Source organism: Somniosus microcephalus, chromosome 21 (assembly GCF_052327205.1).
Source record: "Somniosus microcephalus isolate GS21.2 chromosome 21, FLI_Smic_1.0, whole genome shotgun sequence".
Taxonomy (NCBI): Eukaryota; Metazoa; Chordata; class Chondrichthyes; order Squaliformes; family Somniosidae; genus Somniosus; species Somniosus microcephalus.
The window spans coordinates 17,016,128-17,041,178 of record NC_141007.1 but is presented as its reverse complement, the minus strand read 5'-3'; the positions used below and the strand labels follow the sequence as shown (position 1 = coordinate 17,041,178).

At 47.9% G+C, this 25,051-nt stretch overlaps 1 protein-coding gene across 8 annotated transcripts in view; it reads left to right on the top strand.

Annotated features, from left to right (window-relative positions):
* The window catches only part of LOC147102620 (growth factor receptor-bound protein 2), a 166,275-nt gene that overhangs the window by 16,072 nt on the left and 125,152 nt on the right, over positions 1–25,051 (top strand). For 2 of the 8 annotated variants that reach the window (XM_085963278.1, XM_085963277.1), the window contains exons 1-2: positions 20,044–20,174; positions 20,937–21,094. The exons of 1 other annotated variant lie outside the window; for it this stretch is intronic. In XM_085963278.1, coding sequence (XP_085819404.1) covers positions 21,035–21,094 — 60 coding nt within the window. In that variant the 5' untranslated portion in view covers positions 20,044–20,174; positions 20,937–21,034. Of the gene's footprint in view, positions 1–12,012; positions 12,079–13,236; positions 13,420–13,704; positions 13,730–13,987; positions 14,084–20,043; positions 20,175–20,936; positions 21,095–25,051 lie in introns of those variants that run through there. 5 more of the 8 variants (XM_085963270.1, XM_085963271.1, XM_085963274.1 and 2 more) reach the window with 5 other exon arrangements.

Below are 25,051 nucleotides of genomic sequence, written 5' to 3'. Positions count from 1 at the left end.
TTGCCTTCAGGAGGAGAGGAGAAAATTGCCCCGGGCAGAGAGGGGAAAAGCACCGAGTTCCAGGTGAGTGTGGTGGTGACTGCATCTCCCCACAATGTAAATAGGTGATGCAAATCTAGTTACACTGGAAAATTCCATAATGACTACTTTTAATTAGCACTTGTTTCACTAACTTTCTCCTACCCCTTTCCCCAACTCTGCCCCTGAATGTATTTTTCTGCCCTTCTCTTTCTCCGCCCGCCAAACCTCCCCCAAGTACTGCAGGGCAGTGTCTGCACAGCATAGTTTTATACTTTTCTCTGTCCACTAAGGGATGTGACGGAAGCCTAGGTGGGCTGTCTCTAATGGAAAAATAGGAGGGATGTGCCTGTGACAAAAATAGAGTATTTTTGTCAATTTTGGGCTTGGCGGTTACATACGAATTAGGAGCAGGAGTAGGCCCCTCGAGCCTGCTCTGCCATTCATTAGAATCATGGCTGATCTGATTACTCCGCATTCCCACCTACCCCCGATAACCTTTCACCCCCTTGCTTATCAAGAATCTACCTATCTCTGCCGTAAAAATATTCCAAGACTCTGCTTCCACTGCCCTCTGAGGAAGAGAGTTCCAAAGACTCACGACCCTCTGAGAAAACATTTCTCCTCATCTCGGTCTTAAATGGGCGACCCCTAGTTCTAGATTCTCCCACAAGAGGAAACATCCTCTCCACATCCACCCTGTCCAGACTGCCTCAGGATCTTATATGTTTCAATCAAGTCACCTCTTCCTCTTCTAAACTCCAGCGGATACAAGCCTAGCCTGTCCAACCTTTCCTCATAAGACAACCCACCCATTCCAGGTATTAATCGAGTAAACTTGTTCTTTTAAATCCAGTCATAATACTTTCGGTGTGTAAAAGCATTCCATTTCCCCAGCTTTACTCAATATGAATATTGCTAGGTTTGGTCAATTGTCTCCATGGTTACAGGCTTGCGGGGATAACTGAGCCGCATAATTCAAACAAAGGGTTCAGTTACGTGCGTCACTGACCTTTTCGAATTGAGTTGTCAGTTATTTAAATTCAATTTACTTAATTACCCTGACAACTCCTTCAGTGTACTTAAGTAAATTGAATTGTTCAAATCACCAAGAACCAGTTTGGAAAGAGTTCTGATCAGACCATTGTAGCTCCTGCAGTGGTGGGAAGTGCAAGTAGCACCTTTTAGTGATAAAACGTCGGTTGGAAAGAATAGTAATTTAGTAGTGATTGCAGACATTTGATATTTCCTTTTGAGAAGCTAGACAGTATTTGTACTGTAAATACATTTGTTATTTATTCACTTGTTTAACTATAAGTGAATTTATTTAATGGGGGGGGGAAAAGTCTGAAGTGAAGTCTGCTGTTCTGTTTTTCCACTTGTTCGAGATGTTAGCAGTTAACAAGTTTTCTGTTCGTTATCCTGGGCCCGTTACCAAAAGCTTACCTAGACGTTAAGACTTGAAGGTACTCTCAAAAATACAAGTGTAACCCAAGGTATCCAAACCGATCTAGAATAACGAGGGTAGGAAAGACCCAGAAACGCAATGGTAGCAAACTGGTTTTGAATGGGGATTTTCAGTGGTAGACATGGGTCCCCACTCAGTGGTGGGATATTACTAAAGTACTTAACATTTATTTAAGTGTCTTAGCACAGCCCCAAATGCATGACTTCTGACCACAAAGAACTGAACACAGAGGCAGCAGAGTTTTGGATGAACTCAAATTTGAAAGAGGAAGATGGAGAGAATTGGAATAATCGAGTCTGGAGGCAACAAAGACATGGATGAGGGTTTCAGCAGCAGATGAGCTGAGGCAGAGATGGGCGATGTTACCGAGGCGGAAGTGGGTCTTTGTGATGGAGCGGATATGGGGTCAAAAGCTCATATCGGGGTCAAATAGGACGGCAACAAATACAGATTAACTGGTCATTCACCTTGTAGAATCTTGCTGCATGCAAAATGGCTACTATCCTAACTCGTACCAAGTCCTGTTCACCCAGCACCCCTGTGCCTGCTGACCTACATTGGCTCCCGGTCTCCCAAAGCCTCAATTTTAAAATTCTCATCCTTGTGTTCAAATCCCTCCATAGCCTCCCCCCTCCCTATCTCTGTAACCTCCTCCAGCCCTACAACCCTCTGAGAATTTTATATTCCTCTAACTCTGGCCTCTGATGCATCACCCACTCCTTTTGTCCTACCATTGGTGGCCGTGCCTAAAACCGTCTAGGCCCTACACTGCGGAATACCCTAAACCGCACCACCTCTCTCCTCCTTTAAGACCCTCCTTAAAAGCTACCTCTTCAACCAAGCTTTTGGCCACCCATCCTAATATCTCCTTTGGCTTGGTGTCAATTTTTGTCTGTCTATGCTCCTGTAAAGTACTTTGGGATGGTGTCCCACGTTAAAGGTGCAATATAAATGAAAGTTGTTGATGGTTGAGGGAAGACTATTGGCCAGGCCACTGGAAGGAACTCCCTGCTCTTCAGCTAGTGTCTTGGGACCGCTTGCATCCACCTGAAGAAGCAGACTTGATTAACTGATCTGATGGATGACAGCCCGAGCTTCCTACAACGCCTCAGTTCCGCACTGGAGATCATTAACGTGTCATCGGCCTGGGCCATTGCCTTTGCTGATAGTTGTCAGAAAGCACAACGGCTGCCTGTGTTTGCTGCTGGAATTCTCTTCTGCACCTTACAAGATTATGAAGATGATAGTTGCATTGGGTCTCTCTCCTGTATAAACCCGTATGGGGTCCTTTGCCTCTTTTCTCCCCGTCTCTCTCTCTTTGCTGATGGAAGGGTTTGCAGACTGCTTGTTGGCAGCCACTCCTAGTCTGCACTGCAGTGAGTATAATTCAATTGTGTGGTGAGCTCAGCTGCTGGTGCACTGATGTAATCTGATGTCTTGTGGCTCATTACATTCTTGGCAGTGTTCAGCATTATGGCGACTCACTGAATGAACTGCAATGTGAGGTGGACGTCAAAACACTAAAGCTGCAGTCAGCCTGCGGGATGATTGGTCTGTTGCACTAAGTTGACTTTTACAGTTTAATATTTCCCGACTAAGACTTGGATACTTGGTGTCAATTTTAGTTTAAAATCCCCCTTAATTCTAATTCTTTAAGTAGGATTAAAAAGCTTCGGGAGCAGAACTTTTTTTCCTTGGTTTCTAGTTACATTGAGTGAAGATGGGAACTAGTCAGGGCTACAGTCTCTGCACCCAAGATGGAGTCTTCGCTCTACACAGTGACCCAATTGAATGACTATCACTTCAGAAGTAGATTGATATGTCTGATGCGACACACATCCACAAACTCTGGTCTGTGCGCGAGTGTGAAACTGATGGTGTGTTCGTACAATGAATTTTCTTCAGGACTCGTGTTTTTTTTTTGTCTCTCCTAGGAGGTGGTGGGGAGAGAAGGAGGGGCGGCACGTGGGGATGAGATCCGACCATAAATGGAGCATGTACACATGGGCAGGGTGTTTTCTCATCCTGGGTGCGTACCAACAGTGTAGGGATACATGTTCTTCATGTCTGACCAATGCAGTCTAGTCATGCACGCTTCTTTTGTGCTTTGAAAAGGCTGGTACCTCGAGGATCCCTGAATCCTCTTTTACATCCCCCAATTTTGTCCTCTACTCCTTGTTCTGAAGCCATGATGGTGATGCACTGGGTCGTGTTCAACAGGTGCCGGCATCCTCTGAAACCTCGCCCGCATTAGTGACCTGGAACAGGTGGCGTCAGGGCCCCACGGCCAAACCCCATCCCATTCTTGTCTGAATAATATAATTGTACACTACCCGGAGTAGGAAAGCTGGTCTGATTATGCTTCTGTGAGGCGCCTTGGGACATTTTCCTATGTTAAAGGTGCTGTATAAATCCAGGTTGTTGTCTATGGTGCTGGAAAACATGATCATCTATAAACATTCCAACATAGATTACATTTAAGGTGGTGAGCTGATAGCGACGCCTTATTTAACGTGATTGTTGTGAGCTGCCTTGTAGTTCTGAAAGGCTGTATTCATGTACTACAGGAAACTTTCTTTTATCCGGCACGGACGGGACCGACGTGGTGCCGGTTCATCAAAAATTCCGGATAACCGAACGCTATAGTAAAAGATAGGGAGAGCTGACAGCTCCGTGTAAAGCAACAAACCCTGTTGCTTAGCTAGAACTGTAGAATATAGCAGGAGATGATGAAGCAGGACCTGCTAGAACCACTCGCTTCTAAAGGACAGCACAGACTGCTCTTGATTCAGTCACTTTTCAAATTGTCTGATAATTCCATTTTTCATGAGCACTAAATTCCCACTTTGCTGAAATAAAACCAGAAAATGCTGCAAGGTCGTCAGTTAGTGGAGCGAACAGAGAACATTTCAGGTAGTAAAGGGGCTGCACCTGAAACATGAACTTGCCTGTTCTCCTCACAGGTGCTGGCTGACCTGCTGAGTGCTTCCAGTTTTTTTTCTGTCAGATTTCCAGCAAAGCAGGTTTTTTTTTTCCCCCCCCTCAATTTGCTGTGGCGTTTACATGGCTTAATTTAAAATGATTGGCTAATTCAATTCCATCGACGTGATGGTCCGCTGGGCAGTGACTTCTGCAGGTCAGGTAGTTTGCTATCGGTGCAGTTGTAAACCCAGGGCCCTGCTTGGGATACTTTCAGTACCAGAAGCAGTTGCAATGCCAAATGCTGTCGAGGTTAATTTCCACTTGGTTCAACTTCTGAAAATAACTTTTAACTGAGTTGCATTTGTTTTGTCGTTGAGACACAGTGCAGAGCTCGAGTTACTTCCTGGAACCTGTCGCAAATGGGGGAGGGGTGAGGTTATTCCTATGTGCTTGTTGCTGGGGGGGGGGGGGGGGGGCGGCATGTGTACAGTGTGTGCCGCCCTACCAGATTAGAAATGAACTGAAATGGATTTAAGTCCATTTTAAAACTTTCATGAGCTAAGGATATTCCAAAGCGCTTTACAGCAGAAGGTTTTTTTAAACTAATCACTCTTGGCAAGCACCGCTGCCAGTTTGCACACGGCAAAATCCCACAAACAGCATTGAAAGAAATGACACGATAATCTGTTTTGGTGATGGGTTAAGGGATAAATATAGGCTAGCACATGGGAGAATTCCCGTGCTCTTCAAATAGTGCCTCGCGATCTTTTACATCCACCTGAGAGAGCAGACGGGGCCTCAGTTTAACGTCTCATCTGAAAGACGGCCCCTCCGACAGTGCAGCACTCCCTCAGTACTGCACTGGGAGTGGCAGTCTGGATTATGTGCTCAAGTCTCTGGAGAGGGACTTGAACCCATGACTTTCTGACTTGGGTGAGTGTGCTACCCACTGAACCATGGTGACATTTCACACATTTATCTGATTTGTTGAGATTGTCGTAGTCTTCGACACACTATCTTGTCTCTTGCCACTTGCTGACCAAGGTGGTGTCCAGTTATTCAATCGAAAAACTTCTATCAATAGCCAGCCTTAAATTGTGCGGCCAATGTGCTGGTGATTTACTTGAGATTTTTGTCTTTTTGCATCACTTGTTTCTTACAGTTGTTTGGGAATCGGGGAGAAATCAAATCTCCCAGACCAATTCTTAGTGATAAAATTCTGGAAAAATGTTGCTGTGAATTACAGGACATAGTAATCTTAAATTATCATTACTGTCATTGTCTAACTGTGAGCTCCTACTCCAGCAAGGAGAAGGGACAATAATCCAGCTGGTGTTTTACCTGTTTAAAAATCCAGCTTGAGATCCATCTCAGCCTTCATTTTACATGTTTGATTTGATAGCCTGCTGACTGAAGATATTGCCAGAAGCTTTGGGTTAAATTGTCTCAGTAATTTACCAATTTTGCAGACACCTTTATGCTCCAAAAAAAACGTAATTTTTGATTCCATTACTGCAGCATGTGGACTTTAATCATAATCAACTTTATTGTCATACAACGAAATGTAGGCTTGCGGCTCCCAAGAGTGTACATTTAGATTAAGACATTTAAACATTCCACATACATTTGGCTTGTAATACATAACCATAATAAAGTGCATTGGCAGATGTGCAGGCTTTAGAGTTTATTTGTGGAGTTCAGTAGGATGACAGCCCTGGGAAAGAAGCTGTTCCTAAATCTGGTCGTACGGGTGCGAATGCATCTGTAGCGTCTCCCAGATGGCAGGAGGGCGAACAGACTGTGGCTGGGGTGGGTAGGGTCTTTGATGATGGTCCGTGACCTCCATAAACAGCGTTTCTGGTATATGTGCCCCATGGTCGGTAGCCGGGTGCTGGTAATGCGTTGGGCAGTTTTGACTACCCGCTGCAGGGCTTTCCGGTCATAGTAGCTACAGCTGCCATACCATACTGTGATACAGTTCGTCAGGATGCTCTCTATTGTGCAGCGGTAAAAGTTAGAGAGGATCAGGGGTCTAGTCAGTCTGAGCCCAGCACAGGCACTTGATCAGCGTCCTACAAGTGTGTGGTTAGAGTTGAGCAAGTTGTGCTATTAGGTTCCTATCTCCTGGTGGTGCTCAAGGTGTCCAACTTAGCTGAGTGTTAGTGCACTCGCCTCTGAGTTAGAAAGTTGTGGGTTCAAGTCCCAAGCGCACAGTCTTGGCTGATACGCCAGTGCAGTACTGAGGGAGTGCTGCACTGTCTTTCAGATGAGACATTAAACTGAGGCTCCGTCTGCCCTCTCGGGTGGATGTAAAAGATCCCATGGCACTATTTCGAAGAAGAGCTGGGGAGTTCTTTCCGGTGTCCTGGTCAATATTTATCCCTCAACCAACATCACTAAAACAGATTATCTGGTCATTATCACATTGCTGTTTGTGGGAGCTTGGCCGCGTTTCCTACATTACAACAGTGACTACACTTCAAAGTACTTAATTGGCTGTAAAACGCTTTGGGATGTCCTGAGGTCATGGATGGCGCTATAGAAATGCAAGTCTTTCTTTTCAGACATTGGCTTCTGATGACATTTTCTTTGTTAAATTTGTGTTGGAACTGAGGATGATTTGCTTCCACATTAAAAATGAGTTCGCAGGTGGCTGATTAGTCCAATGCGGGACCTACAGTCTCTCTCACAGGCGGGGCAGACGGTGGTTGAAGGGGCGGGTGGGTGGGGTGCTTGGGTTGACTTGCGCTGCCTGCGCTTGGCTTCCGCTTGCTCCCAGCGAAGAGACTGGAGGTGTTCGGCGCCTTCCCGGATGCTTCTCCTCCACTTTGTGCGGTCTTGGGCCAGGGATTCCCAGGTGTCGGTGGGGATGTTACACTTTTTCAAGGAGGCTTTGAGGGTGTCCTTGAAGCGTTTCCTCTGCCCACCTGGGGCGCTCTCGCTGTGTCGGAGCTCCGAGTAGAGCACTTGTTTTGGGAGTCTGGTATCGGGCATGCGGACAATGTGACCCGTCCATCGGAGCTGATTGAGCGTGGTCAAAGCTTCAATGCTGGGGATGTTGGCCTGAGCAAAACCCTGACGTTGGTGCGCCTATCCTGCCAATGGATTTGCAGGATCTTGCGGAGGCAGCGTTAGTCGTACCTCTCCAGTGCTTTGAGGTGCCTGCTGTACATGGTCCATGTCTCTGAGGCAGACAGCACTGAACAGTTTTTTTTAACCATCCGTCCTGCTCTAAACCTTCTATTTGTTTCTGAATGTGTTCTTGCTCCTCACTGCAATCCGGTGATCTAAGGTGACCGTTGCTCCTTTGTCTGGTAGTCTACCCCATGAATCACCTACTAATGATTCCACAGTCCCTTAACAAAGGTCTCCATGTATTAATAGACTGAAGGTGTGAATTAGTTGATAATGAATCTCAATAGCGCATACTGTTGTAGCTTCTGATATAGTGTCAGCTACCAAATGGCCTGCGCCCTCATTCTTGCTGCTACACTGTTTTCCAACTTGCTCTGCTTAATGAAAGCCAGTTTTTGGGTTGGTTTCCACTGCCTTATGGAAGTAAGAGCAGCTCTTCAGTATCTAGAGCTCCCAGTGCAGTGGTATCTTCACCACTTACGCTGCGTTATTCAGTAAAGGCACTCGGAATCAAACTTTTATTGGAGAAAGGCAGACTTGAGAACAGGATGTGGCAGAGGATGGGGAAATGGGAAGAAATTGCAGAACATCTCGAATTTGAATAAGGGGGCAAAGCCCACAGTGGGGCAGATTATAAAAGAGAGACAGACTTGCATTTCTAGCGTCTTTCATGTCCACTAGACATCCCAAAGTGCTTTACAGCCAATGAAGTACTTTTTGAAGTGTAGTCACTGTGGTAATGCAGCAGCCAGTTTGCGCACAGCAAGCTCCCACAAACACCGCCTTCAGTGTGCCAGTGCAGCCTTCGGTCGCCTGAGGAAGTGTTTGAAGGCCAGGACCTCAAACCCGGCACCAAGCTCATGGTCTACAGAGCAGTAGTAATACCCGCCCTCCTGTATGCTTCAGAGACATGGACCATGTACAGCAGCCACTTAATGACCAGATAATCTGTTATTTTAGTGATGTTGATTGAGGGATAAATATTGGCCAGGACACCAGGGATAACTCCCCTGCTCCTCTTCGAAATAGTGTCATAGGATCTTTTACGTTCACCTGAGAGGTAAACGGGACCTCAATTTAACCCCTCGTCTGAAAGACGGCACCTCAGACAGTGCAGCTCTCCCTCCGTATTGCACTGGGAGTGTCGCCTTGGATTTTGTGCTCAAGTCTCTGGAGTGGGGCTTGAACCCACCACCTTCTGACTCAGTCAAGGGTGCTACCAACTGGACCATGGCTGGCACTTTAGACAGAAAATGCTGGAACTACAGGAAACTTTGGTTTATCCGGAGGTTAACTGTCCGGAATGCTCGAGCCACCGGCAAAAATCAGGAGCCGTTTCGTTAGGTTTTTTTTCTTTTCGTTGCTTTTTTCTCACCAGTCAGGCTCTGCAAGGTCTCGCTGAAGCTGTTGCTAAGCTACAGAGACGCTTGCAAGGTACGGCCGACTGTTTAGAAGCTGTTGCTAAGCAACAGGGTTTGTTGCCAGATACGGAGCTCAAAATCTCCATATGTTTCAACATTAGCGCTGGTTTGTCCGGCAGTTTTGATGGGACGGCAACAGCTCGGTGCCGGATAGCACAAAGTTTCCTGTACTCAGCGTGGGTCAGGCAGCATCTGTGGAGAGAGAAACCGAGTTAACGGTTCAGGTTGATGACCTTTAATCAGAACTGGAAAAAGTTAGTGATGTAACAGATTTTAAGCAAGTGCAGAGGCGGGGGGAGGTGAGGTTGGGGGGGAGGGGGAAGGAAAGAACAAAAGAGAAGGTCTGATCAGGGTGGAAGGCAGGAGAGATTAAATGACAGTTGCACCATCATCTCTTATTTAATTGTGAGGGTGGATGGTCTGCGGCTCTGTCATGTCGCACTGAATCGCATCTACTTTACCTTTAAAAAGTTCTTGGAAACCAACCCGGTTAGTTAACTTTGTGGGGACAAAGATCAAAATCTCACTGGAGGAACTAGCGAATAATTTATTACTAGCCAAATTACCTGCAGGTAACCTAGAGATAAGATCTGCCATTAGTCTTGTTGCAATGCAAATTTTTGAAAGGTTATTGTGTTTGTGAGCGAAGAAACCATTTTCCTGCGATTCTAAGCAAAGGAACTGCAGCTGTCAGACATGGGAAACAAACCGAAAATGCTCAGCAGGCATCTGTGGGTGCAGACTGAGCGTGTGGTTCCAGTATTTTCTATTTCTGATCCAGAGATTCCTATCTTTTTGATGTATTCAGTATTTTAAAATAAAGCATGGTCTTCCTTGCTATTTCCTGCCAGTGGACTATCGGCTCTTGCTATTGAATGTCACAATGATTCAGCTTTCCATGTGAATGTCATCCACTACACTGAATTAAGATCAGATAGTTCGCAGAATTGGAAAAATTGAGGAAGTTGGAACCTGTGTGATGCTAGTTCGAGTCTCTTGATATCTGTCTTGCCCGCCACCCCTCCCTATCAGTGTCTTGCAGTGTATGTAGGGGTCCTGCGCTATGCCTATGCTGTGCTCCCCCTCCCAGTCTAAGTCTCTACGGGTCCTGCAATATGCCTGTGTCGTACTCCCCCTCTTTTTTCACTCTTCTTCTCTCCCCCCCCCCCCCCCCCCCTTAACCCTTTCAGTCTCTACAGGTCCTACAATATGCCTGTGTCGTACTTCCCCCCCCCCCCCCCCCCAACCCGTTCAGTCTCTACAGGTCCTACAATATGCCTGTGTTGTACTTCCCCCCCCCCCCCCCTCCCTCTTCTCTCCTCCCCCCCCCCCCCCCCTTTTAACCCTTTCAGTCTCTACAGGTCCTACAATATGCCTGTGTCGTACTTCCCCCCTCTCTCTCCTCTCCACCCCCCCCCCCCCTTAACCCTTTCAGTCTCTGTACGGGTTCTGCAGTATGCCTGTGCAGAATTCCCACTATCACGCTATAATATACAAAGAAAGAACTTGCCTTTATGTAGTGTGGTGGGGCATCCCAAAGCTCTTTACAGCCAACACAATACTTGTTTTAAGTGCAGTCCCTGTTGTACTGTCGGGAATGTGGCAGACAATTTGCGAACAGCAAGCTACCACAAACATCAATGTGACAACTGACGAATTAAACTGTTTAGTGATGTTGGTCGAAGGATAAATGTTGGCCAGGACTGGGAGAACTCCCCTGCTCCTCTTCGAATAGTGCCATGGGATCTTTTACCTCTACCTGAGAGAGAGGACAGACGGGACCTCTGTTTAACCCCTCATCTGAAATACGGCACTGCCGACAGTGCAGCACTCCCTCAGTATTGCACTGGGAGTGTCGGCCTGGATTACGTGCTCACGTTCTGGAGTAGGGCTTGAACCCATGATCTTCTGACGCTTAAGGCGAAAATGCTACCCGTGAAAGATTGGGCTTTTAACGATGCAACTCTCCTTCAGTACTGCGCTGAAAGTAGGACATTGCTTGGGATTGTGGGCTTTGACAAAGAATATGAACGAGTGATGCTTAAAAAAAAGATGCTAACTCCTAGATATCCCATTATTTGTTTTTAGAATGCTTGTTTCACCTCCTTTATTGGAGAGAGAATGGTTGGAGTGTCTGGGAATTTGAACTTGCTGTGTGTATGTTGGCTAATCCAGACATTATGTATTTTAAAATGTTCTGGCTCTCTGCGAAAGAGAACATGGATTTATTAAACGCTACTGTACTGCTCTTAGCCTTTCAGCAAAGCTGACTGAGGGATTTGAGCAGAGCGATTTGGTGTAAGATCAAACCTGCACTTTTGATCATCTACCATTTTTTTGTGAAGATCCAGCCAAGCCCGAGCTATAAATTGAAATGTGCGCAGTGAATTGCATTGAGTATTCAGTGGAGCATTCCTCAGGTATGCGAGTGAGGCATTACGTGCTGGTGGAAATGTATTTAAGTTGTGACTAGGGGTGATAACAGCCCAGGACCAATGACTGAGTGGGTCTTTTGGCTCCTCATCAGAAATGTGTACACTTTCTTATTCCAGCAGCAGTAAATGAGCTGTATCCAGCAACACTTCAATCAGGCAGTAAATGGACTGGATCATAAACCCAGCGCAAACACTACATGCTACCATGGCAAATGGGCAGCTGTGCCAGTGATGTGTTTGCATATTAACTTGAAATTGATTTTTTAATATTTCACTCTTTGGTTGTGGGTGTCTCTGGCAAGGCCAGCATTTGTTGCCCTTGGGAAGGTGGTGAGTCGCCGCCTTGAACCGCTGCAGTCCGTGTGGTGAAGGTACTCCCACAGCGCTGTTAGGGAGGGAGTTCCAGGATTTTGACCCAGTGACGATGAAGGAACAGCGATATATTTCTAAGTCAGGATGGTGTGTGTGACTCGGAGGGGAACTTGGAGGTGGTGGTGTTCCCATGCGCCTGCTGCCCTTGTCCTTCTAGGTGAAAGAGGTTGCAGGTTTGGAAGGTGCTGCCGAAGAAGCCTTGGCGAGTTGCTAGGGTCCTGCAGATCGTACGTATTGCACTAAGGATACACCAGTGATGGAGGGAGTGGATGAAGTGTCGATCAAGCGGGCCGCTTTGTCTTGGATGGTATATTTGTGATATAACCTTAAAAAGACGGCATACCTACCATCTTCCTACTTTTTTGTCTGTTAATCTTCAGAGCAAGATGCAGGGCTGTAGGGAGCACAGAGGTCAGTGGAATTAGTTTTGAAATGTCGCAGCGAAAAGCCGGCACAGATACAATGGGCCGTATGGCTGCCTCTTGTGTTGTGTGGACTCCTATGGTTCTATGGAGTTGCAGGATGTTTCCATGATCTATGCCACCTGGGCAAAAGTTTGCTATGTGATGGTTCAGATTATGAACTGCCTTCAGTGTTTCAGTCATGTGTAACTGTAGGTGTGAAATGTTTCAAGCAGGACATTCTCGGAAATGTTTGATCCACACACAACATCTGTCCAAGTCTGCATCCAGCCTCATTTTATACGTCTTGCATCTTGTTCCTCCAGGGCTGTGATAGATTCTGTCCAAAACTTTTTTTTAAAAAGCCTCCCTGCTTGCTTTGTTTCTCTGTCAAATGGTGGCATTGAGTGGATGACTGACCGATATTACAGAGCCCATTACCAACGGTCAGAAGTACAAAGAAACTGCAGCTATAAATACTCCTCATTCTTAATTTCATGTTTGACATTGGAATGATTAGTCATGGGTTTTGACTGCAGCAGCTGTGTGGAAAAAGAAGCAATTCTAGAACTTGACAAGCTGGCGGCCAAGTTTTAACTCTGGAATTTTAACTATTTTTAAACAAGAAAAGTTTACTGTAGGAGCCAAACCAGGGCTCACCAAACATCATCTTACTGGCATCTTTTATGCATGTGGCAAGTGCATGTAAGCTGGCACGTTGTCATTTGTTAATCGTGCAGTCCTGTAAACCCCATCAGGTTGATGTGCGAGTGAATTTCGGACTCATTGCGACTTTCGATGTACCTTGCTGCTGAATTAGTGTGCGCGTGCGTGCAGCCACGACTAGACTGAGATGTGCAGTACCAGCTCGTGTGTGGCACAACAGCTGCAGATATTAAACCTGGTTCCTCCTCCAGCCTTGCAACATCTTGTTTGATAATGCTCCTGTGATGTGCCCTGGGACGTTTTACTACATTAAAGACGCTGTATAAATGCAAGTTGTTGGCTTGGGTAGCCTGCTACACAGGGCTGTAGGGTGTCATCGTGGCCCCTGGGGGGGGGGTGGATTTTCTTTTCTGAGCTAAATTGTACCCAACCTGCGAGTGGCCCGTTCTCTGGTCAGATTATTTTTTAAGAAAGCCGGGTGATTGCCGAGGGGAGAGACGAGACACGATCGATGAAATAGTAGTGGTTAAGTTAGATTTTAAAAGCCTGTAGATTGTAGGAGGAAGCAAAGACTGATGGAGGTAAGGAGCATATTGTAGTAGAATTTTAAATACTGTGGGGATCGTTTTCTGAGCTGTGCAACTAAATTGAGGAATTCCAAGCCGGCTGGATATCATGTTCCAGCTGGCGCACTCTGTGTTCTACGTGTTCACTGTCTTGGCTCCTTCGCTTGCAGTCAGAAGCTAAGGAACAGGGAAAGATCGCTGCAGGAGAAGTTTGGATCGTGGCTGTGCATTTTATGAAGCGCTGTAACTTTGAAATATTTCAAACTTCACGGTTAAATTGCGGTTAGCCGAAGGCCAGCTGTTTTCAGCGGGAAGTATGGTAATGGTGCGTCATTGTAACAGCGCAAGAGTCCGCAATAAATGTCAATTAAAATAACACTTGGGGATACCAGTGAGTTGGAGTCAACGGTCATCAATGCCAACTTGTACTTCTGCCATGTCTTTAATATAGAAAAATGCCTCAAGGTGCTTCAGAGTCACGAGGGGAAAAAATGGACACCAGAGCCAAATAGAGAGAGAGACTAGGAACAGTGACCAAGAGTTGGTCATCGAGGTGGGTTTTAAAAGGAGAGAGGGAGATGGAGGGGCTTCGAGAGGGAATTCCAGAGTGTGGGTCCTCGGCAGCTGAAGGCTTGGCTTCTAGTGGTGGCATGCACAAGAAGCCAGAGCTAGAGGAATGGTGAGTTCAGAGAAGGTGGGGGAGGTTGTAAATGTGAGATGGGAAGGGGCGAGGTCATGGAGGGATTGAAACGCGAGGTGGTGAATTTTAAATTTGATGTGTTGGGGGAAGTGGGAGCCAGTATACAGCAGCAAGGACGGAAGTGTTGGGAGAGTGGGGCTTGGTGTGGGAATAGGATACAGGCCGGCTTGGAGTGCATTGGTGTAATCGAGTCTGAAGGTTTCAGCATCAGATAGGCTGAGGTCAGGACAGTGGTACAATGGTGGAAGTAGGCAGTCTTCATGATGGGGCAGCAATGAGTCCGAAGCTCAGCTCGGGGTTGAATGTGAGGATGAGCTTATGAACACTCTGGTTCAGCCTGAGAAACTGGCCAGGGCGAGGAATGGGGTCGGTGACGAGGCTGCAGAATTTGCAGCAGAGGGCCAACGATACTGGCCAGTTTTCCCCATAATTTAGTTAACGGACGTTGGGGCTGATCCAGGACTGAATGTCAGACAGGCAGCCTGACAGCACAGAGATAGCGGAGAGTTGAAAGGTGGACTGAAGTTGGGTGTTATTGGCATGAATGTGGAAGCTGATTCCATGTCTGAAAATGATGTTGCCAAGGGGCAGCATGTAGTTGAGGGAGTCAACAAAAGATGTTATCCAATCTGGTGGCGGTCACTGCAAAGAGAAGCTTGCATTGACACCGTGCCTTTCAGGACGTCCCAAAGCACTTTACAGCCAATGAAGTAAGTTTGCATTGTAGTCACTGCTGTAATGTAGGAAGGCCGAGTGTGTAGAAGGGAGAAAGGGCAGCCCTTTGGTAAAAGTAAAGCTCGTAAAGAGTAACATTTTAGTCTGGTTGAACACTTGAGCGATGCAAATGCTGCCCTTTTGCATGCTTAACCAGACAGTGGAACATTGGAGCTTGAAATGTGACACTTAACAGAAGTTGCCTTTTGTGCACACATGAGCACAGCCATGGACTTGGGTAGTTTATTGGTGTTGTCTCATCTAGGTTGTCAGCTAATTAAACTTAACTGCCTCATTTAATTTTATTGATGCCTTATTTAGCTGCATTAACTGAAGGCTGGTGGCTGGTTTGTTTGTTTCTTATAATGGCCTTTCAGGCCGGGTGCATCAGTTCTCACCATGTTGCTAGTTGCCTTTTATATCGCAGTCCAGGTCTATGGAGAGTGGGCTAACTACTGAGTTAGATATATTTCTTAAGGCTAAAGGGATCAAGGGGTATGGGGAGAAAGCAGGGACAGGGTACTGAATTTGGATGATCAGCCATGATCGCATTGAATGGCGGAGCAGGCTCGAGGGGCCGAATGGCCTACTCCTGCTCCTATGTTTACACTGCTTGGCCGCATTGTGTTGCAGATAGTGTGGCAGTTTGGCCTGTAAATTGCTGCACTTTGGGACTCCCTGTTCAGTGTGTGTGCGCGCGCGCGCAGCTTGACTGATGGTTTGCACAGTGTTTGTGCCAATGTCCATACATTGAGCCCACTACTAGTAGAGAGAATATCTGTGTTTACACATTGACATCACTACTGGAGCAGTACATTACCCAGCCCGGGGGAGACTGACAGCAGTTAGGAGGGCCCACTTTTAAGGGGGTTTTCTGGGTAGCTGCTTCAGAAAAAAAATCCTGCAAGTTAATTTTGCTGCTGTTGGTGGCAGGGGAAATGCAGCACTGGAACTGACAGCTGAAGAATATAAGCGAGTACTGGTTGTCCAGGGAACCATTAGATAGTCAGGAATTTTGATTTTGCTGAGCAGAATGCATTCCCTTCTGGACTCTATGCCGCTTGCCGTACAAGCCGAGTGTTAGAGGTAAGCAAGAAAAAGCTTGGCATTTATATAGTCTTATCGTATCCTCAGGACGCCTCAAAGTGCTTTACTCTTAAAGTGTAGTCATTGTTACATAGGCATACGGGCAGTCCGCAAACAGCAAATGAGTAAAACGACCCGTTGATCTGTTTTTTGGTGGGGGGTTGATTGAATGAGGAATGTTGGCCTGGCCGGGACACTGGGATAATTCTCTACTCTCCTGCGATTAATGCCATGGTGCCTTTTACATCCACTTGATCAGGAAGGCAGGGTCTTGGTTTGGCGTCCAGTCCAAAAGACGGGCCCCCCTGACATTGCCACACTCCCTCAGTACTGCGCTGAATAATCAGCTAGTTATGTACTCGGGTCCTGGAGAGGGGCTTGAACTCGCACTCTTCTGGCTCGGGCTGCTAGGCTTTAATTCGGATTCTGGAAGTCCAGCATCGGTGGCCATTCTCATGTGAATTTACGTTTCTAAATTCTCGTCTCTTTTTCTTATGGCAGAATGGTAGACCCATGAAAAACAGTCTAGGAACCTGCTGCTGTGATGAGGGATCTGGAGGTAGCAGTGTAAATGCATGTGAACACTGCTTTCCTGTAATCTAAACCAGAACAGGCCCAGAATCACAGCAGCTAGTGAACGAGCTTCAAAACTTCTGGCAAGACATGTTACAGGCACAGAATAAAGGCACTGCAAGTTTCAATAGATTTCAATGAAAGACTTCATGAAATGGGTTGAGGGATATGGTGAGGTGGTGAGTAGGTGGGGCCGAGGTGAGGGATATGGTGAGGTGGCGGGGCTGGGGGATATGGTGAGGTGGCGGGTAGGTGGGGCTGGGGGATATGGTGAGGTGGTGGGTAGGTGGGGCTGGGGGATATGGTGAGGTGGCGGGGCTGGGGGATATGGTGAGGTGGCGGGGCTGGGGGATATGGTGAGGTGGTGGGGCTGGGGGATATGGTGAGGTGGCGGGGCTGGGGGATATGGTGAGGTGGCGGGGCTGGGGGATATGGTGAGGTGGCGGGGCTGGGGGATATGGTGAGGTGGCGGGGCTGGGGGATATGGTGAGGTGGCGGGGCTGGGGGATATGGTGAGGTGGCGGGGCTGGGGGATATGGTGAGGTGGTGGGGCTGGGGGATATGGTGAGGTGGTGGGGCTGGGGGACATGGTGAGGTGGTGGGGCTGGGGGATATGGTGAGGTGGCGGGGCTGGGGGATATGGTGAGGTGGCGGGGCTGGGGGATATGGTGAGGTGTTGGGGCTGGGGATATGGTGAGGTGGCGAGGCTGGGGGATATGGTGAGGTGGTCGGTAGGTGGGGCTGGGGGATATGGTGAGGTGGCGGGTAGGTGGGGCTGGGGGATATGGTGAGGTGGCGGGGCTGGGGGATATGGTGAGGTGTTGGAGCTGGGGGATATGGTGAGGTGGCGGGGCTGGGGGATATGGTGAGGTGGCGGGGCTGGGGGATATGGTGAGGTGGCGGGGCTGGGGGATATGGTGAGGTGGCGGGGCTGGGGGATATGGTGAGGTGGCGGGGCTGGGGGATATGGTGAGGTGGCGGGGCTGGGGGACATGGTGAGGTGGTGGGGCTGGGGGATATGGTGAGGTGGCGGGGCTGGGGGATATGGTGAGGTGGCGGGGCTGGGGGATATGGTGAGGTGGCGGGGCTGGGGGATATGGTGAGGTGGCGGGGCTGGGGGATATGGTGAGGTGTTGGGGCTGGGGATATGGTGAGGTGGCGAGGCTGGGGGATATGGTGAGGTGGTCGGTAGGTGGGGCTGGGGGATATGGTGAGGTGGCGGGTAGGTGGGGCTGGGGGATATGGTGAGGTGGCGGGGCTGGGGGATATGGTGAGGTGTTGGAGCTGGGGGATATGGTGAGGTGGTGGGGCTGGGGGATATGGTGAGGTGGCGAGGCTGGGGGATATGGTGAGGTGGTCGGTAGGTGGGGCTGGGGGATATGGTGAGGTGGTCGGTAGGTGGGGCTGGGGGATATGGTGAGGTGGCGGGTAGGTGGGGCTGGGAGATATGGTGAGGTGGTCGGTAGGTGGGGCTGGGGGATATGGTGAAGTGGTCGGTAGGTGGGGCTGGGAGATATGGAGCTGGAGGGATTGATTGTGTAGCTGTGTCTCGACATGATTGAATGCTGTTGCACAATTATTCTCTCTTGAAATTTGCTTTCAGTTTAATTTCCCTGAGTCTTGAGTACCTCGGCTGTTCCAAATAGTTTACCCACGCCAGTCTAGAACACTGGCTGAAAACCACTCTGGTTGGCACTTTGTCACCGTGCCCATTTTACTTGGGGATCTGGAATCTCAGCAAGCCTTGGCTGTAGAAAGCTGGATGGCCCGGGGGTGTGTATTGGTGGGGGCAGACGTGGTCATGGTTGAGGGGCATTTAGGTGCTGGGTTAGAGAAACTGGAAGGTGAACGGCGCAGGAGCAGAATGAGAGAGATTGTTTATAAAAACTGAACGCCAAATATAGCATGCTGGGAGAGATGGTCACCATGGCATGGTCATGTTCGCCAGTCTTTTGTAAGAGATGGCTCAACAGTTGACTGATGGTAAGGGCTCAGCTTCACCACTTCCCTTCCCTCCATCTCGGACTCCTGCCCATCAGACCTCGGTTGAGGAGCAGAGGGGAGGCCCTTTTTACCTCTATCCTCACGTGCTCGCCATGGACGCCGTGGCCCGGAGTGTCATGGCGGCAGGTTTGGTTCAAATGTTCCTTACAAGCTACATGTATGAGAATTTCATATCTTTGTGGAACTATAAAATATACATTTATACAAAGTTTATTCATAAATGCAGTGATATTCTACAGTTTGAGGGCCTAGTGCATGTGTTCTCCCCTGAAGGAGTCCTGCCTCTGATACAACAGATAAGTCTACTAATGAAATGCATTGTCCCACTGCAGTGATTGATTAAAGAATTTTTGGAGAACAGGCTGAAAATCAAACTCAATTTTGCCAAGAATTTCCAAGAATTTCCATTTTCATTTGGGAGGCAGCGTGTCTTACTGACTCAGTAACTAGCTAATATCTGATTGGAAGCGAGGCCAGGGCGAGTGGCTCCGTCCCAGCAGTTTAGCATGCTGAATGTGATTAAATGAGCACCGAATCTCCTCGCTCAGCATCCTTGGAGGTAGCAGACCCGTGCTCGTCTTGCTGGAATGCTTCCCTGCGAGTGTTAATGAACCGTTAGCTGAATTCCAGGCTAGATTGGCGGAGGATGAGTACTTCTGTAGGTGAATATTCTCCCTGTATATACCAGGACCAAAATGTTCGCGCCTCTGCTGTATAATCCGTTTTGTGGTCCACTGTTGTAAATATTTAGCGGAAAAGCCCCATGGAGAGAAAAAGCTTGCTCTAGAATGCTGTACTTGGCAGCCATACAAAAATGCAGTGTCGGAGGATGCTTGTGGGCAAGCTGTTAATGGTTGTACTGTAAACTGTGTTTTGTTGGATCAAAAGTTCTGGTATATAGGAGGAGTACAATAAAGTTTTACTACATTGCAGCCTCCATGGAAGGGTGTAAGGCCTATAGCTGAGTTTCACAATGGTACTGCCTCAGTTAGGATCATAGTCAACGAAGCATTATTACACTTGCACTGTCTGGAGCCTTAAGTGTGTCATCAAAGAAATGATTGTACTGAATGAACAGAACAAATCTAAGATGAGCCATCTGTTGAGTGGCTGGGAAACTGAAGCGATCATATAATGTGCATATACCAATAAAGAGTGCGTTTATAATCAATGGGCATGAGAGAGCCAGTGACATTGACCTGTTTTGTACAAGATTTGTAAGTTGTGGGATCAAGAGTTGAGGTGGCAGAAGCTGAGGAAGTTGAGTTGTGCATGGCCCTGCAGTACAGGGATTGTGTAAATGTGGAATGAAGACCTTGGAAGTAGCCGATCACTTTGTGCTCCAACACCGCGCTGCTGTCTGCGACTGGTGTTTATAGCAGCCTGCCATTTATAGGAGGTGATGGTGAAATTCTTTCCCTAGAGACCAGGATATGCTGCTGCAGTCACGCACTTAAGGCATGTGTCCACTGCTATGTGCAAGTTCACAATTGCTGCTTCTCTATTTGTGGCACCCGTTCTGAGACTGGGATAGAAATAGTTTTAGTAATGTGCGTAACTTCTGTTACTGCAGCACATGGTCAACAATAATCTCAACCTCGTCTACTCTATACCCCTGCTGTGTGCCTTTGGTTGCGATAGGCTCTTGTCCTCAAACAGATCTGTGCAGCATGTCTGACTGCTAGTCCTGCAGGTAAGGGAAGAACTGGTAAACACAAATAACTTGGAACCAGTAGACTGGATGGAGATAAACCAGGAAGCTGGGCTGACGAGTGGCTGATGTTTTAATGCATATTAATGTGATGTGGTGAGAGTAAGAGAAGTAGTGTTCATCTATAGCGCAAGCCACGGGAGAGGGGTGTGGAGGTACTTGTAAATAGCTTATTGAGACTGTTGGTACAGTGTGTGGCAACAGAAATGAAAACAAACTAACTTCGGGTGTACAGTCAGAGTAATGGAGCATAAGTTGCAGGAAGTGATGAGATTGTATAAAGCATGGGTTTGGCCCCATTCAGAGTACTGTGCAGAGTTCTGGTTAGTGATACAGTGGGGATGTTCTGGCATTGAAGCGTATTGTGAACCTTGGAGTATGCACCAGTGCTGTAGGAGGCAGCTACAAGAGACTGCAGTCATTTACACCGGAGAAGCAAGAGCTGGAGGAGGGGGTGAAGGGGTTCCTTATTGAAGATGAGCAGACTGTTTAGATTGTTATTTCAGGCAAATTTTGCGCTCAACTTTTTTTGAGGGTATTGGGTGAGGAGGTATATTGACTGACCACGAAGTGAGAACTCTGCTCTTCAAGTAGCATCTTAGGAACTTTGAGCCACTAAACAGGCAGGCCAGGCCTTGATCTAATGCTTCAGCTGAAGCATGGCTCCTTTCAACAGTGCAGCATTCCCTCAGTTCTGAAGAAGGGTTTCGACCTGAAACGTTGACTCTATTTCTCTCTCCACAGATGTTGCCTGGCCTGCTGAGTTTTTCCAGCGTCTTCTGTTGTTATTCCCTCAGTACTGCATTGGAGTGTTCGCCTAAATCACGTGCTCAAGTCCTGTCATGGGACCTGAACCCACAACCTTCAAACTCGGACAAATGTGGGAAGTCACACAACACCAGGTTATAGTCCCAACAGCTTTATTTGAAATCACAAGCTTTTGGAGCGCTGCTCCTTTGTCAGGTGAAGTGAAGAGATGCAAATAGGCACAGCATATATAGTGTCAGAGAACACTGCCAGATGATTACAGGTAATCTTTCTAACTGCCCTTTATCACACCTCGGCAGAGAGATAATCACAGCAATGTGAATGGTGTCCAAACAGGTCAGTCAGGAAAACATTACATCAAAGAACAATGAGGTGGGCTCACAAGGGGTCAAATGTTGTAGATGCTGGGGTCTGTATGAAAAACAGAAAAAACCCAAAAAACTTTGCTGGAAATCACAGCAGGTCGAACTCTGAGTAAGAGTCCTACCAACCGAGCCAAGCTGGCCCTACAGGTGGCTTCGTCCAGTCCTTTGCATTCCTATGTGATTTGAGTATATTTCAACACTAGCATGAGTTTGCTTGTGTGGATTTTACAAGTCTATTTGAGTGCAAATTTTAACCTATCGATTGACACGATCAGAGTTCCCGTTAGCATAGCGGCTGTTAAATTCAAAGCTTAGTGTAGGGATACAGCTTCCCTTTGAGTTCTAAAACTAAGAATAATAAACGTGCATTATTTATTTTACTGCATCATTGGCCAGATCACTTGCTCTGGTTTCCCTGCTGAAGTTTCAAATGTGAAGGGTGCAGTCCAAAAGAGTCCGTCTCCTGTGACCAGTGGGAGCACACTGTAGGCATAAGGCAAGTAGCACAGAAAGCTACGCCATTGAACTATTACCGTTGCACAATTTCTGCTGCAGAACCAGACTTCGCATAAAGTCCAAGTAACACACAAAGCTTTGTTGTTTAACTTTTTATTGCAACTGCCAGCTGAGGTATTGTTTGGTTGTTGTGCGCTGTTCCTCCTGTTAAACAGCTTTCTCCAGGCGCAGAGCCGGGGAAATAAAACCTCACTTGCAACTCAAGCCATTGCACCATATACAGTGCAGTATGGCTACAGGCATCGCAGCAGGGAGATCCCGCGACTCCCTTGGTTGGCTGGGTCTGTGGCTCAGACATATTGCACATTAATGCTGTCGTGCTAGTTTCACATCAGTTGGTGATTTATGAGGTCTTGGAGTGGGGTCTAAATCTATCTTTGGCAACATGTTTTCTGGGAGAGGGATAAGCATTGTACTTGGGAGAGATGTACACCCTCGAAGGTGATGGGGAGCCACCCTCTTGAACCGCTGCAGTCCGTGTCAAGAAGATGGCTCGGCACCACCACCTCGGGCAATTGGCGATGGCCAATAAATGCTGGCCTTACCAGCGACGCCCACATTCCGTGAATTAATGAAAAAAAATGTTCAAACTCACTGATTTGCACTTGGAAAATAGCAAGCACACCACAGTGTCCCAGTTAGTGGGCTAAGTACACTTTTCCGCTCTAGTAATTTTCTCTGTAGCTCATCGGCTCTGAACTAGAGCAGTGAACCCGTACTCGAGTGTGTCTGCCTGCCTTCTCGATCTCTACTGCCAGTCTTTTCTTAGCTGGCCAGAAAACCAAAGACATGATTCTTTGAACCCTCCTCCAGCTCTCCCTGCCCTGGGATGAGCCAGTCCAGATGCTAGTTAAATCTGCACCCTTCCTGGGTGGATGCCCCTGGCAGCTGTCCCTCCCCCAACTGCACTCAGTGGAATGAAGCCATTCCAACATGAGTGACTGTTTGTTTATTAGAAGATTTCATCCAACCTCTGAAGCTGATGAAGTATACGGATGCACCATTCTGGGCAGACACACAGTTTCCTGAAATGCAGATTAGAATTCAGACTATGTTGTGGATTTAATCCCCTTGTGAGTTGAGTTTAACTTAATAGCATTATCCTAATGTGAATTGACCCAAAATGTGACGTCTCCATATGCTTAATGGCCTGTCCTGCTCACCGAGGAGGGAACTGAGAATTGCACGGTGGTATGACTCTTTCCCAACCTGTCTAGTAGGTATGTTCCTCGTCTCCTTCTCTCCAACCCCCCCCCCCCACTTGCTTTCCGGGCCAAAACACGCAACTGTTAATCTCTGTCATTCCACATGGCAATGCAGCTGATTTGGGAACTTAGCAGTTTGGGCTGATTGAGGGTCTGAATCCACAATACCATCTGTGTACATCCTTATCGCCCTCGATCTTCATTTCCTCCTGAACTCTTCAGGCTTTTAAACCAGTCATCTAATTACAGGAAACTCTCGTTTAAACGGCACCTAAATATCCGGACTTCTCTATTAACCGGCAAAATTCATACTCCAAAAACACCACCTCAATAACTGGCAATGTTGCCGCGTCCGAGTCTCCCGCGGTGGCCGAGTTAGTCAGTGGGGGTAGTTCTCCAAACTGCCGCTACTCGGCTTCTTGGCGCTGTCGGAAGTCGGAACACCTCAATCCCCCTGTAACAGGAGTCTGACTCTCCCGCGCTGCCGGTAGTCTCTTCTGATCCGCCATTTTACAGGGGTACTGTGTGTCTCCCACGCTGCTGGTAGTCATTGCATTGCATTACCCTCAACTGGCAGTACAGGTAGACTATCCTTTATCCGAAAACCTCGGGACCAGCCGTGTTTCGGTTTTCGGAGAATTTCGGAAGGTGGGTCGGCGGGGGGTCGTGCGCACGACCCCCCCGCCGGCACCGACCCCCGCGGACCCCCGCCGGCGCCGAGACCCCCGCCGACCCCGACCCCCGCCGACTTACGGTCGGCGGGGGGTCGTGCGCACGACTTACGCTGACGCTCAGCGTAAGTCGGCGGGGGTCCGCGGGGGGGGGGGTCCGCGGGGGTCAGGGCCAGCGGGGGTCAGGGCCGGCGGGGGGTCGTGCGCACGACTTACGCTGACGCTCAACGTAAGTCGGCGGGGGGTCGGGGCCGGCGGGGGTCGTGCGCACGACTTACGCTGAACGAAAAAACCTTCGGTTTTTAGAGGGTTTCGGTTTTCGGAAGTTCGGATAAAGGGTAGTCTACCTGTACTGTACCTAATCAAGCATCTTCTACCATCCATTTAACACAACATTCTGTAGGTGAGTACCCAATTACTGTATACTGCACATTTCTTGATTTTTTAATTTTTCTTTGTTAAAAATAGCCTCGGTAGATAACCCTCTCCGTCATCAGGAATTTCTGATCAACCGGCATCACGCCGGTCCCATCGGTGCTGGATACCAAAGAGTTTCCTGTACTATTCAATTTGCATTGTCTTTTTTTTTACTCTGCTCAACCGTGGCAGTGTCATGCCTTTCTTTGTTTCTAAATGAAATAAGATAAAATACTCGGCAGCACTGCGTGTTTATGACTCGTGTAGTGCGCTCCCCTTCCACAGGAGAACCCTGGTGTCCATGGCACTATTGACCAGGTTCAAGCCCGTAGGTGATATCAAAAAGGGGCTGGGTTTGGTGGAGGCAGAGGAGCTGTTGACACTTCGTACCCCAGCACTGGGGGTGGGCGGGGGGAGAAATCGGCCCAAAAAAGTACAATTATTCTGTGTAGAAATTCAAATGTGAAGTCTTGTTGAAGTCACAAAAGGTCAGGTGGAAATTCTTTACTTAGCAAGCGTTCTGACATCAAAAAGCAGTGAATGAGCTTGTAAAGATCTTAGAAACAGGCACTGCCCTGTAACACACGTTGTCATGAATAACTGTGGTTGCGACTCCCCACGGCTTGAATTGGGGCGGAGGGAAGACTCGCCCGCCGATTAATCTGGGCACCACTCGCACACCTTGCTTCTGGATTCAGCAGGAGGGAGGCTAGCGTTCATATGTGAGAGTTGCCTGCCATTTTGCTGATCATCTGTGGAGCAGTGACAGTAGGAACAATAGGCGTACAGTATACACACACACAGACTCTAACTCTGTCCAACTCGAGCCAGATGCTAGGTGTGAGAGTGCTGCCCTGATTAACTCGCCGGTTGAATAGTAGCATTTGAAAGTATTTCTACTTTCACTGAAATAAGTC